Below are 17764 nucleotides of genomic sequence, written 5' to 3'. Positions count from 1 at the left end.
GAGACTCAGTGGAGTTAGGAGGGAGGGCACCTTCCCCCCATCTCCTCAGATGCCCAGAAGGGCATCTCTGAGCCATGACCTTGATAAGCTGAAGAAAGAGGGCTTTCCCAGATCATGGCTGTGCTGATCCTAAAGTTTTCAGGGTCCAGGATCCTCTTCTTGCCACCCTGTTTCCTTGGACAGCCAGGTGGTATGTTTCTGGGGGTGGCAGACTGCTGACCCCAAGGGTCAGAGTTCCCTGCTGGTTCTTGCATTTCCAAGATCTGCAGGCTTCAGGGTCCCTTGATGCTAACACGTCTAGACCCCCTGTTCCCCATCTGCCTACCCGCCCTAACCCCTCCCCATGCAATCCCAGCCACAGCAGAGAGGTGTCCAGAAGGCGGAGCTCTGAGTCAGAATATAAATTCCCAATCTTGCCACCCAGCTGGAGAGCTGACACGATGCTCCAGAGGCAGATGCCCGCCTGGCTCTCCCACTACCTACCAGACCTAGACCAGGCAGAAGATGGCAAGCCTTCATCCCTCTGCGCCTTGGAGGTGAGGGAGCAGTGCTGGGTAGGTGGGGCAGAGGCTGAGGGCAGGAGACAGGCACAGGGAGGACTGGGAGCATTGTAGACTCCGAAGACATGGAGCACCTAGGCTCAGCAGCCCTACCTAGTACCTGGGGACATGGTCTGGCCCAGCTGGAACTCCTGGGGGGATGGCCCAGCTGGGGTTACCCACAGGCTCGACACTGTGCTGTGGTGTGGCCCAGAGCCATCTGGGGCCAAGACAGCACCTGGATAGATGGTGCTCAGCACTGCCAGGGGTGGATCTACACTTGCGTGTCCTAGCTGTGAGTGGACATTTACCCTACGGTCATTCTAAATTGCCATGCCTTGTGAGTGTGTGTTACAGTATCCCATGAGGATCCGTGGCATTGCCAGCCTGTCACATTAGCCGCGAAGCCCAGCTAGGTCTGTGGTCAAGACTCCTGGGTCCATCCGATTCCTCATGGCCTCGTAGAGAGACCCTGGGTTCAAGGAACGGGTTGCCAGGGCTCCAGACCAGCTCCACCTCAGCTTTCCCATTTACCTCAAGCTTCCAGTTTTCCATAGGCACGCCATGGCCAGGACTTTCAGCAGCAATTTCTTCCTCATTCCCCTCCTCAGGGTTCCCTCCCCCAGCCTACACTGAATCACTGAATGAGACAAGTGATGCCCTGAAAGTGTCTTGTCCTTTTGGGGTGGGAGATGGAGACCCTACTCAGCCTCCAATGAGCCCAAGGAGGGTAGCTCTGAGCTGCATGGTGCCTGGTGCCCCACTGCCTTGGCCAGGATAGACATCACCTCCTGGGATGTGCCACTTTTCCCCCACAGCACCTCAGGGAGCTGGAAGAGCCTCTGGTCAGCGCATGTTCCTGCCTCCCCAGTCTGGTTGAGCCTGTGGAACCTGGGCTGGGGGAGAGCTTCCACAGAAGGGACAGGGCAAGTGAAGCAGCTGAGGACTGCGTGGCCCTCTCAGGTCCCAGAGGGTGCAAGGCTCAGAGCTGGCCTTCTTGCCGTGACCTGTCACCTAGCCTGTGTGATTAAAAGGGAAAACAGCATGGTAGCTCCTCCCGGGAACCCCCTGGTCTGGGATGTTGCTCAGATTAGCTGGGAAATGTTCTGAGGTCCCATAAAGTCCCCATCCCAATGGTGTCGTCTTAGGGAGGACCCACGCATCCAGGGAGGGATCACCAAGCTGTTCGGGGCTCTGATACAGGTGTTGCAAGGAACAGGCTACACCCAGCTCACTGGGGAGGAGGAGGTGGCACCACCGGCCACGCCTGTCCTAAGAAGCCCTGGGGACAGATGGCCCACAGGCTCCCTGCGCACTGTCTTCCCCTCTCCCGCACCCCAGACCTTGTGGGCTGGTTTAGTTAGGGTGTGCCTGGCCCGGGGATGGGTATCACACCCACCACCTCTGAAACAGGGTTGTCAGACCCTCTCCCCAACTCCCACCCCCACCTGGGAGCCTGTCCCTGGGATCCCATCTGTAACCACTCTTCTGACTAATCTGTGGTGACAGCTGGACCTGGGGTGCAGGGTAAGCCCTGAATTGAGAGCCAAGGGCCTACTCCTGCCTCTGCTATTAAGTAGTCCAGTATGTGACCCGGAGCAAGCTTTGAGCCATTTTGGTTAATTCTCGGTGAGAGCCAGCCTCCGGGTAGATGGAAAGTGTGCTGCCCTGTAGTCAGGTGGATCTGCACCTGAGTCCCGGCCCTGCTGTTTCTGGGCTGTGTGTCCCTGTGTGAGATGCAGTATCTCTAAACCTAGTCTTGTCCCCTACAAAGTGGGGATGGCAGCACCTTCCCCACAGTGTGGCTGGAGGGCTAAACGAGAGCAGACGCAATGTAGCCAGCACAGGCTCAGGGCCTGGCATGCTGGAGGAGGGTGGTGAGTTGTGCTCCCCAACCTCCGCCAAGGTCATACCTATAAAGATGGGCGTGGGAAGGGGTACTATTGAATTGCATAATAGCCAGTCCTGAGGGCAACATCTTTTCCACAGGAGATCCCCCTGTCCTATGTAGGTCTCAAGGGGGAAGTAGGGTCCTGAAGGGATCAGCCCCAGGAACCAAGGCCAGGGAGGAGGCTGGAGCTGGAGTCGTGTGTGTGACCGCAGCCTGAGTAATAGAGCCCTTCCTCCCACATGGCTTCCCTGAAAACTAGCAGGCTCACCCTCCCTGTAGGTTATTAACGTGTCCGAATACACTTCTGCACTGTTTGCCAAATAGTTTCTGCCTTGAGCTCCAACCCCCTGAGTACTCCCTGCTCCTTACCCAGGACCCCCCAATGGCCCCATGAACCGAAGGATTGATGTCCAACCCTGCTGCAGGGCTGCAGTCCAGCTGGTATGGTATCTGGCCGTGGCTATGATTTCATCGTGATGACCAGCCAAGGTATCTTGTCCGAGGGACAGGCTTATCCAAGTCCCTAAAGTGGTTACCCTTACCACACTATAACCTGCCCCATGAACTTGCCATAATGTTGCCGGTTTCTGGCTCCCATCTGCTTTGTGCTTTCTTCTCTTGGATCTTGGTAATTGGATCAATTATCTCTGGGGCCATGAAGTTTTGCTTATCTCCAGCACCACTCCAGTTCAGCTGGTTATACCAGGAGCAAAATATTTACATTCATTTTTATCCAAGAAGGTCATTTTTCTCAGACCTAGTTCTTGGAATCATCTGGGCCCAAGACCTGAATCCCATGTTCCCACTGCCTACCTCTCAGCATGGCCCCTCTGGGCCGTCTCCCAAACTCCCTGCCAGGTGCTGCCTCTCTGCTGGCAAAGATGTCAGAGTAGTTTGTAGAGCCCTTTGGAATTGAGTCTCTCCTGCAAATTCTTGAGCTAGAAGTTGTGATTTGAGACTCAAGGTAGACCACGAAGGAGCCCTCTAGGCTATTGGGAAGCAGAACTCCTCCAAGGACCCTTACACTTCGGTGTATACTGGCTCTTTAAAAAAAGAGAGAGGGGCGCCTGGGTGGCTCAGTTAAGCATCCAACTCTTGGTTTCAGCTCAGGTCATGATCTCATGGTTTGTGAGTTTGAGCTTCACATTAGGCTCTGTGCTGACAGCGTAGAGCCTGCTTGGGATTCTCTGTCTCCCTCTCTCTCTGCCCCTCCCACCTGTGCTCGCTCTCTCTCTCTCTCTCTCTCTCTCTCTCAAAATAAATAAACTTTAAAAAAATAAAAAAGAGATCATGAAACATATTGGTAGAAATGTAGCCAATAAAAGCATTACTGGTAGAAGGACTACCAGAGTTTGGGGATTATTGGAGGGCCTTGAGGGAATTCAGAGTGAAAAGAAGAAGCTGTTAGGAAAAGAGGTTCTAAGAGGAAAAGATGAAGGAGGAGGAGGTGAGGGCCAAGCAGCACCTGTCTCTGCATTGAAAGTTAATGGTTGCTTTCCTTTTTAAAAAAAATTTTTTATATTTATTTTTGAGAGAGAGTGTCAGAGTGTAAGCAGGGGAGGGCAGAGAGTGAGGCAGACACAGAATCTGAAGCAGGTTCCAGGTTCTGAGCTGTCAGTGCAGAGCCCGATGTGGGGCTCGAACCCATGAACCGCGAGATCATGACCTGAGCCAAAGTCAGACGCTTAATCAACTGAGCCACCCAGGTGTCCCAAGTGTTGCTTTCAAGTAAGATGACAGCATGATCATGATTATGAGCAACAGGCTTAAGAATTAGAACTGGATTCAAACTCGGGTTCCTTTGATTCTAGCTGAGTGCCCACCATCAAAGGACTTGGACTCAGATTCGCCATCTGTAAAGCGAGGCTAATAATAACTGCTTCGAGGGGTGTTGGAAAATTGAGCAATATGAAACACAGAGATTATACACACAACGCTTAGCATGTGGCACACAGTCAAGGGATAGTAGCTGGTGTTGTTAGCCTTGCTGAGTTAGAATGCGAAGAGATGGTCAACCTCACTGGAAGGCATCAGGGTTAGATAGTGGAGGACTTTCCCTGGGAAGCAGGGAGACCTCGAGTGAGGTGCTGCGGGAAGCTGTGAGTGCTCATCCCTTCCAGACAAGACAGAAGGGGGGGTCAGGCAGGGCTATGGGCAGCCCTCCTGGAGGCAGAAGAAGGGCTGTGATGATCGAGAGTCCTTCAATAACTAGGGAATGTCCCTGAGGACTGACCCTTGCCTGAGCTGAGGCCTCTGGTGGCCCACATTTGAACTCTGGTTGCCATCTGAGAAAGTGGGCCACTGGGAACAGGCTTTGCCAGAACTGCTCTCCTGGGTGAAAACCGACTCCTGCTTCCTCACAAGATCATACCAGGACACCCGCTGCGCCAGCTGGGGAGTGAGAAATGAGGAGCCCATCATGCCCAGAGTGGGTACGGCCAACAGCCACAGCCATATTTCCAAAGCCAGGAGAGAAGTGGTGTATGTGGCCTTTGCCTCGAGCCACCCAGCTCAAAACAGAATCTTGTTAGATCAAGTTATGGGCTGTGAGGATTTCCAATATTTCGGAGTTAATCTCGCAAAAGGATTCCTCAGACCTGTATATGACTGTCAGTTTGGCTTTTGTTCTGATCAGAGGCAGCTGTTGGGAATTGAGGAAGAAGGGACCTGAAGTCTGACTTACACATCTATCTCAGGTTCTAAGTAGCAGCCTTCCCAGGCTTCGTTCTATTGTTGCTGTTTAGAATAAGCCCCAGAAGAGGCTGGAAGGACAGACATCAAAACGCGGACAGTTCCCCTGATGAGAAAAAAAAATAATTGTAACTATGTGTGGTGATGGATGTTAACCAAACTCGTTGTGGTAATCATACTGCAGTATATATGTATCTCAACTCATCTTGCTATATACTTAAAACTAATATGTTATATCTCAATTGTATCTCAATTTAAAAAGATAGCAATACCTCAATCATAGCAAGATAACAGGACCTCAAGGTCTTAATGAAGGTTTTAAAATGTAAGGAAGGGGTGCCTGGGTGGCTCAATGGGTTAAGCATCTGACTTCGGCTCAGGTCATGATCTCACGGTTTGTGGACAGCTCGGAGCCTGGAGCCTGCTTCCCGTTCTGTGTCTCCTTCTCTTCCTGTTCCTCCCCTGCTTGTGCTCTCTCTCTCTCTCAAAAATAAATAAAGATTAAAATTGTTTTTAAAAATGTAAGAAAAGTGACAAATAGTAAATATTCAGTAGATGTTAGTCATTGCAATATTATTATCTCTGATAATATAACCAAGGCAGATAAACTATCTTTATACAGTCTGAGTTGAAAATAAAAGTGATTATAACATTAAAAACAAAAAACAAGTGAAAATAGTGATCTCTCTGAGTGGTGGGATGCTGGAGACTCTTTTCTTTTTCTTCATACTTTTATGTTTTTCCCAAAACCCCAACAATATTTTAAATAGAGAAGAATTGCATATTCTTAAAAAGGTGTAATATGATTTTGGCAACAGGGCAAACTATGTGGAGTGTGAAAGGTCCTAACTCACAGGCCTCTTTTTTTTTTTTAATTTATTTCTTAATTTACATCCAAGTTAGTTAGCATATAGTGCAACAATGATTTCAGGAGTAGATTCCTTAATGCCCCTTACCCATTTAGCCCATCCGCCGTCCCACACCCCATCCAGTAACCTTCTGTTTGTTCTCCATATTTAAGAGTCTCTTATGTTTTGTCCCCCTCCCTGTTTTTATATTTTTGCTTCCCCTCCCCTATGTTCATCTGTTTTGTCTCTTAAAGTCCTCATATGAGTGAATTCATATGATTTTTGTCTTTCTCTGACTAATTTCACTTAGCATAATACCCTCCAGTTCCATCCATGTAGTTGCAAATGGCAAGGTTTCATTCTTTTTCGATTGCCGAGTCCATTATGTATATATATATATATATATATATATATATATATATACACATATATATATACACATATATACATATATATACACATATATACACATATATACATATATACATATACATACACATATATGCATATATATACATATATACATATACATATACATATATACATATATACATATATATACATATATATACACATATATACATATATATACATATATACATATATATACATATATACATATATATACATATATATACATATATACATATATATACATATATATACATATATATACATATATACACACACACACACACACACACACACACACCACATCTTCTTTATCCATTCATCCATCGATGGACATTTGGGCTCTTTCCATACTTTGGCTATTGTTGATAGTACTGCTATCAACATGGGGGTGCATGTGTCCCTTCGAAACAGCACACCTATATCCCTTGGATAAATGCCTAGTAGTGCAATTGCTGGGTCATAGGGTAGTTCTATTTTTAGCTTTTTGAGAAACATCCATACTGTTTTCCAGAGTGGCTGCACCAGTTTGCATTCCCACCAACGATGCAAAAGAGATCCTCTTTCTCCACATCCTCATCATCATCTGCTGTTGCCTGAGTTGTTAATGTTAGCCATTCTAACAGGTGTAAGGTGGTGTCTCATTGTGGTTTTGAGTTATATTTCCCTGATGATGAGTGATGTTGAACATTTTTTTCGTGTGTCGGTTCGCCATCTGGATGTCTTCTTTGGAGAAGTGTCTATTCATGTCTTTTGCCCATTTCTTCACTGGATTATTTGTTTTTTGGGTGTTGAGTTTGATAAGTTCTTCAGAGGCCTCTTTAAATAGGGTCACTTGGTCAGATGGAGGAGTTCCAGGGGCACAGGCTGGGAGTGGATGGTAAACAGATTCCTCTAAGCCTGGTTAAAACTCTCAGGGAAGGGGCTTCAAATCGTGAGATTCAAACAGGAGAAACATGAACAGAACAGGCATGAAGCCATCCCTTTCCAAGGTGTGCTGGCTCCTAGTGAGGCGAGAAGTAAGCCCCTCACCTCAGCAGTCTTGGGGACCAGCAGTGTCCTCAAGAGCCCAGAAATGTGGATTGACTGTGAGGAGGCATCTTGGGTCTGAGCAGTGGGAGACTGTGTCCAGCTTGAGCTGCTCTATCAGTTGTCATCACCTGAAGAATGAGTCCGCTGTCCTCTCAACCCACAGGGTGGGGTCTCTCCATGCCACCTGCTGACAGTGAAGGTCATCCGGATGAAAAATGTCCGGCAGGCTGATATGGGTGAGTATCCGGTCTTCCCTCCTTCTCTGCATATGGGGCTGGAAGGAGTCCTGCCCTGGCTGGAGAAACATCAGAGGTGTTTGTGTGGGGGGTGGGGGCAGGGTGTCTGCTACACTCAGGTTGTATTTCAGACTTTGGGGTTGATATCATTTTTCCAGGCCCCCCTCCTAGCTGTAACCTTGGCACTACCAGCCCCTGTAGGGTTCTTGGGTCTGAGAAAACTGTTCGCTTCACTCTCTCCTCCCCACTCCCCACTCCCTAACACCCATTTGTGGGACCAGCAGCTTCTCCCACACCGGGCACTTCTTGCTTCTGCATGAGTTTACGAGCTATTAGTGGTGAAGAAGAAGGAGAGCCCCTTCTGCCAGCCTAGTCTCCGTGCCCCTGCTCAGCGCATGGATCCCAAACTGGGTTCTGGGGTTCATGGTGGAGGCCACATGGCACCAGCTCTGCAGTGTAGCCCCATGGATGTGGTTTGACTCACCAGCACTGTTTGTGCAGTGTTTTCTTACAGCCTTGACTTCACCCTCATCCCAGCCCCTCCTGCATTCCAGGTTATGGGGGCCCTGGGAAGTGTCTGGCTTCAATAGGAAATCAAGGCATCTGGGTGGGCTAGATGCTCCCCTCATGCTTGTCTTTTCAAGAAAGCAGGAGAGCCCAGATCCCCTTCCTGTGCTCCCCTCAACTTACCCCATCCAGAGAGAGGCTTAGCCCTCAAGGAGGAGAGAGCTCTGTGTCAAGGCCCCCTGGCTGTGGGGGTGTCCGCACTCACAAGAGCCACCAGGCTTCCCCAAAGCTCCATTTTACTCCCACTGCCCTCACCCTGGGATTCAGCTAGACTCAAGAGCCTCAGGGGGGCAAAGAATGCCAACAGCCATGACACCAAGTAGACATTTTAACAAGGGAAGACTTTTACACCCAAAGTGATTATAGACTAGTAACAGGAAATGGCATTCTAACTTTGTCACTGTAGAATTTAGACCTGGAGGAGGACATTGAAAGCTGGGAGTAGTTAAGGAAGGCTGCTCTGAGGGCCTGGGGTCTGAAAGGGGCAGGGCATGGGCATCCAGAGGTCCTGGGAGCCCCATCTGCAGGAGGGGCAATCCTGAGGGAGGTAGAGGAGCCACATGACACCTGTGGCCCGTGGGGGTGGGGAGGGAGAAGGGCAGGCCTCAAAACAACATGTGCTCCTCCCACAACCTGAGGGTAGTGCTGAGGCCCACTCTGCATGTGAGGTCTAATGATTGCCTATGGTGGAAGCAGTGTTTGATTCCAGGTCTGGACTCTGGGGGGTAGAGGGAGGAGGAGCAGGGGAAGGAGGCTAGGGCCAGGCAGAGAAGGGATGGGGATCCAAGTGATAGGGCACCTGAGTTCTTGAGGAAGGGATTGCATGATTTCCTGAGGTCATATGCAGATTGTGCTGAAGCATAGGTGGGGAGAGGCTGACTAATTTGCTGGGAAACTGTTGTAGCAATGCAGGCAGGAGTGCGTACAACAAAGGAGGGAGGGCCCTGGGGCTCAGGGAAAGCTAAGAGGTCACGAAGGACTCCAGCTGGACCCCCTGGAGGGCATGGTGTCCAGAGCCCATGCCAACGGGGGCAATTGCAGCCAGTGTCCAGTCGGGCCTAGCTCTGCCAAGAGGCTGGCAGGAGGCCCAGAGACTTCTCCTCAGGCTCCTTGGGACCTCCCAGGCCACCAGAGAGTGATCTGAAGAGAAGGGTTCCCTGGGTCCGGGCCTGGCCACCTCTTTTGCCTTTTTTCCAATGCCACCATGGGTCACTGACACTTCACCCACCCCTGGGCAGAGTTCACCCACTCCCCCCACCCTGGGATACCCACAGCTTGCACATGCCCACAGCTGTACTCACCTGCCTCCACTCCTAGGGTGTGTGTGTCCCAACCCTTCGGGTCACACAGGTTGCACGCTCTCATGGCATGCCTGCACCTGTGTGTGCAGACCTTCCCTTTGTCCAAGCCCCTTTCGTCTGTCTTCTCCTGCCACACCCATCCTCTGCATATCCCAGAGGTGGGGAGATGGGAGAGCAGGCAGCCAGACAAGAGGGCTGAGGTCTGGCTCCACCACCCTCCTCTTCCCCTTCCCCACACACCCCTCTGGCACACAGCTGCCTTTGGGGGTTTCCAGGCCCCTTTGGGGAACCCCTTGTTGTTTATGTTTCTCTCATTTCTCCTGAGGAACAGGGTGGGAGGCATGCATGGTGTCTGGGGGCTCCAGCCTGGGGCACGTTCCTGTAGACTCCACAGTTGACCTAGGCTGGGCTCTTCTGTCACCTTGCCTAGTGAGGTTTGCAACTATCCTGATATCTTCTGGGTCCTAGATTACTCCTGCCCCAAACTTTTCCCTTCTAGCTTAGATCAAAACTGAGCTCCACTCTGGTCCAGCCCTCTAGTGTCTGTCTGAGTTTCCTATGATTTCAAGGAGCCTGAAAAGGATGAGATTCAGTGATGACTCCCTCGTCAAGGTGCGCTCTGGCCAGCCCTGAGCCAGGACTGGATAGAGTGGACCTAGAAACCTCCTAGCTCCCAAGAGGTGTTATTCCTCTTGGGAAAAGAAAATTAAAACTCAAACCAGTACCCCAAGGGATGTGAGGCAGGTGTCTCCAGAGGTATTAGGAAAACAGTGTTCTCAACATCTGTAGATCTCACTGAGTCATCTTTGCCACCCACATTCCAGGAAAGGAAGAATGTCATTCAAATGACCAAGCCCTCTGTCACTCTAAAAGGAACAAGGATCAAAACCTATCAATGCCTAGGAAATCCTCTGCAGTCCCTGAAATACTCAGAATTGGGTCAGTGTTGCTTAACTATTCTTTATTGCCAACATGCTGGTCACTCTCCTTATAGTCAGATAATGATGCCTGCTCCAGATTATCATCCAGGCCCCTGGCAGCCTTGCTCCACCAAATCATCTCTCCCTCTCCAGGATTTCACTCTCCTTCCCATTCTTGTGGAAATAACTGAAAAACAAATCAGTGCTTGAAGTGTGGGTGTGTGATCAATCCTGTCTCTTCCAGTATTTGTATCTTAACTAGAGATTTAAACCTTAGGCCAAAAATACTGAGATTTTATTTCATGGGCTTAATGGGATAAGCATAGACTGATAATAGGAAAGGGATTTTGGAGGCAAAGGGGCCTTTACAGGGTCAATCAAATCATGCTAAGCAGATAGGTATAGAGTTGGTGGGGTCCCTGCCTGCAGGTTCCTACTGTACGGGAGGCAAACCTGAGGAGAATGTTTGAGGCTGAGGAGGAATGACAAGTGTCCAGGAAAAGCCAACAGAGAGGTCCCGGGAGATCCTGGGGAGTCTCCCTATAGACAATTGGACATCAGCTTACTTGCCTATATCTGTGGTGCCTCAGTCCAGAATTTGATATTGTGCTCTAAATCAGGAAGTTGGGCTTTTCCATTCAATTCATTTATTCAGCAAATGTCTGGCAAGTGCCAAAACACAGACTCCAGGCCTTCTTGGTGTTCAAGGTGCAGTGGAGACAGATGTTCTGACCTGCATTGTAGTGTGGTGTAACCAGAGCCCTGCCAGGAGAGGAGCAGAGGCTCTAAGCTAGGAGGAGTACCTGGCCCAGAGGTGGGGGCTCAGAGAAGGCTTCCAGAAGAGGCTCTTCCTGAAATCTGAAGAGGCTAGCCAGCAGAAGAGTGGGAAGTGGCAGCAGAGGTGATGGTGGCCTTCACCAAGGCAGTGGCAGTACAAGTAAGAGGTGGGTGGTCTGGTGAGGTCAGAGGAGTTAAACTGATGCCATGTGAGAGCCAAGGACAACACTTGGTGTCTGGGCCAGACACCTGAGTTGACATGAGGAGGAGTAGGCTGGGCACAGAGGGGTCATCATTTTCTCTGCATCCCTCTGGGTTTTGGTCATTCTTTGCCCCTGGATTATCTGATTATGGCCTCTAAAAGCAGTGTCGTCTTACCTTTATTGGGTAGGAGGAGAGCCATGAATTCCAATTCACTGAATGGCCAGCCCTCAAAGATTAATCAGACATTGGAGATGAAATCAGAAACTAGGGATGCTAATGATATAAACTGTGGTTCTTACCTCTGATAATGTTCTCAGTGTAGTGACAGCATGAGACCAGTCAGTCCAGGAGGACATTACTAATAATAACTATGAACTAGTTTGGATCAGTCCTATCAGAACAAAACTCTTATCTTCATACTAGCTTCACCAAGTAGAGGACTCTCTGACACTGGAGATTGTATTGACTTTTATCATTTCCTAAAAATCTGGTGTGTGCCCTGGGAATTTCTCCAGCAGATTGCTGGGAGAGTGACAAGGTAGTCATGGTACCTCTTCCTCCCTCCTCCCAGGTAGAATGGAGGGAGGGAACCAGGCTAGGCTGCTATTTTTTTTGCCCTATGCCTTCCGCTGTTCCAACTAGAAGACCTGAGAAGCATTCCTCTACTTTAGGAGAGACTTTTAAGAATAAAGCCTTTGTCCCTTCTCCAGAGCACACACAGTAATATCACCCTTGGGTTGTTCATTTCAAATGAGAAAAAAGAAGAAAAAAAAAAGAATACGGCCAGATGTGAGGGCTTCTTGGGTCACCTTCCTCATGCTGGGAGACTCGTGTAGGTATGAAGAGCCTGGTAGCTGCAGTTGAGACATTAAGTCATATTTAAATTGTGGTCCTTGCTTCTAGATTCTCCTGAGAGGGAGACAGAATCTGAAGCAGACTCGGCACGGTCAGTGCAGAGTCTGACTCGGGGCTCGAACTCACGAACCATGAGATCATGACCTGAGCCAAAGTCAAAAGCTTGCCACCTGAGCCACCCAGGTGCCCCAGACTGTGCTCCTTCTAATCCTTGCTTGTCACCAGCCCAGAGGAAGAGTAGAGCCCTACTTTGGTTTCCCTGGTACCTTGGCTAAACAAGGGTTAAACTGGATTTTATGGGGCTGGTTCTTCAGCTCTTCCCTTGGCAGAGGAAAAATTGTGTGGCCATACCTTGTCCCAATCTAGCAAGCATTTGCTCAAAAAGCTAGGGTGCTTCTGAAAAGAGCCAGAAGCCTTCAGTGTCCATGAGAAGAATCCAGTGGGACCTGAATCCCCCTCTGTGAATTTTCTAGCCTGCAGGCTGTGGCCTTCTCGAGACTTCTGGGACAAAGGTCTCTGGAGATCCAGACCCATGAGTCAGGAGGGTAGAGAAAGGCTAAAGCTGAGACAAGGGCTTGCTCTGGAAGTGACTTGCCTGAAGTTTCCTTCTGATTCTACACTCTCCTCTCTGGCCCCGGGTTGATTCCCCAGTTTTCCCCCCAACCCTTGTATTCCTTGGACAGTGAGCCAGACAGACTGCTTTGTGAGCCTTTGGCTGCCCACCGCTTCTCGTGAAAGGCTGAGGACTAGGACCATCTCCAACTGCCCAAACCCAGAGTGGAATGAAACCTTCAGCTTCCAGATCCAGAGCCAAGTGAAGGTGAGACTTGGAGGACAACACCTGTCAGCCCTGCCTACATTTCTGTTCCCCTCCATGCCTGCTTGTCCTTCTGTTGCTTATGTGTCCTTCTTATGTCTATTTTCCTCCCACCTACTTCTCCTTCTCTTAGCAATCCATCTTTCTGCTCACCCACTCCTTTATTAGGCCTGCCTCGTGTTTTTCCCTCTGAGTCTACTTATCTTTCTACCTTCTTTCCTTTCTCTCTTGTCCTTCTACCTGATCGTTGCTGGAACCTGGTGCTCCCTGCCACAAAACTGAGTGTGCTTCCAGAACATGCTCCAAGTAGGAAACTAATGGAGGGGAAGAGCCATTCTATTCACTAGGTCTAAGGCCAGTCTAATTCCAGCTGGAGGGTTTACCCTATCTTAAATCCTTTTTAGAAGGCTTTATTATTTTTAATTCCTTGAGCGTCTGTTCTTTCCTTTGTTGAGTTGTTTCATGGTGTTGGCCTTCCTCAGATATATGGTGATTCTAAGTTGCGTTCACATCTCCTTTGGGAGAATTCTCCCTTGAGCATCCCAAGCAGAGTGCTCTTAAAACAAACTTGGCTTCATCATGGAGGTATTGACCCCAGTCTTGGGATACTTGAGGCTTGACATCTCCAGCTTACTGCTTCCACATTTTAGGATGATTCTTTATTTCTGGTTCATGATGAGTCCTTTTAACTTTCAAGAAGGACTTAATACTGTTACTATAAAAATATCTCTTCTATCATATATATGGTTTTGATAACCATATTATATATATGGTTTTTGGCATGGGCTCAGTTTGCCATCTTGAAAGCAGAATTTGAACTTCCTTTGTCTAAAGAGCTATGGGGCTGTTCATATGAATATGTGGGGTTGGTTGTGGGGCATGTCTGTGTTTCTAGAAAATCTCATTCAGTAGGGAACCTCCAGACCACCTTATGTCCACCTGGTAGGGACCAAAGAGGCAAACCCAGCCCCAACCCACATCTCCCAGGATCCTTAGAACCAGAGACCTCAGAGACTAATCCATGTCACCCAAAACCACTGACCTCAGTGTTCAGCCAGATGACAGGGCAGCTGTTCAACTCTTAACATAGCTTTGGGACCACTCATAAGACCTTATTAGGATCTGATAAACCAAAGTATAGAGTTCAAATACCTCACCCCAAGGCCATCAAGTATGAGAATCACTGTAACCTGTCACATCACTCCCCTGGAGTGTTAAGGTGTTAGTTTCCCTGAATTGGGTTTTCTAGTAATTAATGGGCTGTCTTCAGCAACTGGGGTCCCAGTGCTGAACACAGTCTATGACTTGGGAAGGGTTTTGCTTGTTCTGCACTTCCATCATTCCCCCAGGTGAAATGACATCCCTCACACTTCACAGGCCCTTCCCAACCTTGCAAAAGAGCAAAATTATCCAGGAGAATCAGAGCAGAGGGTCAGGAAGTCTTCGGAGAGTTGGAAAGGAGGGTATAGACACTATCCCCCACCGCCCGAGTTCATTTTTCTACGAAAGTCTCTCATACCTGGGCAGGGACCTGCATGCTGTTCCCCAGACCTCAAACCCACCTCCTTGCTAGGGAATGGGTCCATGAAAACACAGTAACCAGACTTGTACCCTCCCTTTTCCCCTAGAACGTGCTGGAGCTGAGCATCTGTGATGAAGACACAGTGACACCAAATGACCACCTGTTGACAGTCCTCTATGACCTCACCAAGCTCTGCTTCCGAAAGAAAACCCATATGAAGTTCCCACTCAACCCAGAGGTGGGTGCAGGTGTCCAGTCCCTCAGCCTCCTGCCTCATGAGGAGCAGCTGGTTATTTCTATGATGCCACTCTATGGGCTTCTCTCTGTCACCAAGTGAGGAAAAGATAGCACTGCTGGGTCAATCCCAGTGTTATTCTTACTAGTTGTGTAACCTTGCAGAATTTATTTAATTCCTCTGTATTCTGTTTCCTCATCTATCCAATGGCAATGATGATACCTACCACTTAGGGTCGTTGTGACATTGAAATGGGAAAACATGATTAAGGCACCTAGCACTGTTCCCGGTACAAAATGGAGGTGTAATAGGTATTGGTTCCCTTTCTTCCCTCCGAGTCCTGCTGTTGGGATGGCCCAGGGAACAGGGGACAGATGAGGGAAAAGAAGAGTAAAGCTGAAAATCAGAGAAAGAGCTGGAAAAGACCAGGATATTACCCATTCAGTCATTCAACAGAACTTTATTTCCTACTATGTTCCAGGCACTGGGAACACAGCAGAGAATGAGTATCCTTGCTCTTGCCTGAATTACATTCTGGCAGGGAAATTAAGGTCCAATGAAGTCACAACTTCCTGAAATTATACAAGAGGTGGGAAGGAATGGATGAAGGAAGGAGTCCCTATCCTTCAGAGTTGAGCTTACAGGGGACAATAGTTCAGCTCTCTTTTGCCCAAGGTGCTGAGCCCCTTGGGAAGTCAGGAGAGCAATGGGAAGCGGGGGGTAGAAGCTAAAGGGGCATGTTCTGGGGAAGACAGGTACAGCCCCAGCTCACAGCTGCCTTCCTTTTATCCCTCTGCCAGGGCATGGAAGAGCTGGAGGTAGAGTTCCTGCTGGAGGAGAGGTGAGTAGGTCCCAGCCCCGTAGGACCCCACTGAAGTCCTCACTCCCCAGTGGCTCCAGGCACAAGCATTTCAGAGCCTAGTCTGCCTTTTTGCTGCCTTCCCCTCTTCCACGCTTACCCCTGACACCCCACAGGGTGCATCAGAATCACTTGAGGGTTTCTAAATACTATAGGTGCCCGGGCCCCACCCCTACTCACACTATTCTACTGACATCAATATGGCTTCAAAGATTAAGAATTCTGGCCAAATTGCCTGCCTCAGCTCCCTTGCATTCCTGAGAGTGGCCTCTGGGAAGAATTCCTGCCACATGGTGATGGGGCCTCGTAGATGCCAGGCTGAGAAAGAGGTCAGGACCAGGGTGTCTCATCCTCAACCCCAAATTATTAGAATAAGCTCCCCTAAACCCTGGCCTGAAGCAGCCTCTCCCCCTCTGCACCCAACTCTAGAATCACATCAAGGGGATGCTCAGGCCCAACATATGGGGTTATTTCCCATCATTTTCAATTAGGAAAATGACCCAGGTCTTGGAGATACGACTATGCTGGGAACTCAAGTAGAATTAGGCCCCAGAGCTGGAAGATAGGAAAGAGAAGAGGACAAAGAGAGGAGGGGGGAAGGGAATGGGAAGGGGAGGGGAGAAGTCTGCTCAGGAGGGTAGTGTGCCTTGTGATTGGGCAAACTGGGCAGCTGACTCCTCTCCATAGCCTTGGTAGAGCTGAGCGCGGCACCCTCCCCACCCTACTGCCACCCCTGCCATCTTAGGATCTGCAGAGGAGCAGGGGGAGGGTAACAAGAAGGCTTATCAAACTCCACTCCAACAGTCCTCTGCCTAGGGGCTCTTGGAACTCTTTGGGGTGCCTCATTTCCCATCAACAGCTGATTGACAAATTAAAATCAACTGTTTCCCATTGAAGAAATCTGGGCTCTCTCTTCCAGTTCTTGATCTAACAAGACTTTTAGGGGGGAAAATTCCTTATAGCTTGCGAAATGAAACGTGTCACAATTGGTAATAAGAGTTGATCTGGAGACACAGTCATCTTGGGCCTAATTTTGGCAAGGGAGGCTGTGGACTCCCCTAGACTAATTGTAACCTTGGAGGCTTATGTTCCTGACTTTATAACATGAAGACATTTCATATTCACCAGGCCCCTCTCTAGCTGGGTCATAAGTGTTTGTTAAATGCATGAATTAAATAAAGCGCAGACAGGAGAATGGGTCATTTTTGCCACCAGAACTATTTACTGCATCTGTTGCAGCTGGTGAGCTCAGGCCCCTCCCTGCTGCTACCTATTTATCCTCATAGTTCCCTACAGCTGGGCATAAAGAAGCATTATCCCCGAAGAAAAAAAAAGAAAGAAAGGAAATAAAGAAATAAAGGAAGAAAGAAAAGAGGAACTCTTTTCCTTCCATCCTATACATTTATTTTTTTCCTATTCTATTTAAAATGTTTGCCACTTTTTCCCTTGACAACCCGCAGAGCTAATGTTTCTTAAGCTGCTATTTTTCATAAATTTTCATTATTGACCCTATTTAGGTTTTTCAACACCTTTGTGAGAAACCAGGCAAGAATGCTATAACTGACAGGGAGTTCTCATTTTGTTTTCCAGTCCCTTTCCACCTGAGACCCTCGTCACCAACGGCGTGCTGGTGGTAATTGTCCTTCCAGGTGCCTGTAGCTCCAGAGGCCTCATATGGCTGCTGCTCCCAGGGGAACAGAAGCTGAGCCCCTGTCCCGGAGGCCTCCAGGAGTCAGACTAACTAAAGAAGGCCATTTGGGGGCTTGGATGGGTGGAGCAGGGACTGGGTCCCTGCTTCTAGGGAGGAGGGAGCTGGGGCATCCATACCCTGGCCCAGCATCCTGTGTCCCACAAGGATGACCCCTCCCCTTGGGAGGTTCCCCAGTAAAAGCACCCACTTGGAAGCAGCCTCCTCCCAGAATCTGTCTCTGTCCCATTTCCCCCCAGGTCCGATCTCTCTATAAGCACAAGCTCAGTATTTAAAAGATTTTCATAATTCAGCCCTTGGTACAGACATCTCAGTTAAATGCATTTAAAGCCTTAGGATTCAAGGAGATCT

At 49.0% G+C, this 17764-nt stretch overlaps 1 protein-coding gene and 1 long non-coding RNA gene across 3 annotated transcripts in view; one reads left to right on the top strand and one right to left on the bottom strand.

The window, feature by feature from the left end:
• Nucleotides 1-17764, top strand: part of PLA2G4E (phospholipase A2 group IVE) — a 56078-nt gene that overhangs the window by 19833 nt on the left and 18481 nt on the right. The window contains exons 1-6 of one of the 2 annotated variants that reach the window (XM_049613429.1): nt 441-536; nt 7576-7648; nt 12956-13092; nt 14718-14849; nt 15647-15687; nt 17296-17338. In XM_049613429.1, coding sequence (XP_049469386.1) covers nt 441-536; nt 7576-7648; nt 12956-13092; nt 14718-14849; nt 15647-15687; nt 17296-17338 — 522 coding nt within the window. Of the gene's footprint in view, nt 1-440; nt 537-7575; nt 7649-12955; nt 13093-14717; nt 14850-15646; nt 15688-17295; nt 17339-17764 lie in introns of those variants that run through there. The other variant, XM_049613428.1, reaches the window with a different exon arrangement.
• LOC125909903 (uncharacterized) lies at nt 10463-14727 on the bottom strand. Its single transcript, XR_007453797.1, has 2 exons — nt 14609-14727; nt 10463-10623 (listed from the first exon to the last, which is right to left on the bottom strand). It is a non-coding gene; the product is annotated as an uncharacterized LOC125909903 (long non-coding RNA).

The sequence above is a fragment of the Panthera uncia genome (genome assembly GCF_023721935.1).
Source record: "Panthera uncia isolate 11264 chromosome B3 unlocalized genomic scaffold, Puncia_PCG_1.0 HiC_scaffold_1, whole genome shotgun sequence".
NCBI classification, from domain to species: Eukaryota; Metazoa; Chordata; class Mammalia; order Carnivora; family Felidae; genus Panthera; species Panthera uncia.
The sequence above is the reverse complement of the archived record's forward strand: the minus strand, read 5'-3'. Positions and strand labels throughout refer to the sequence as shown.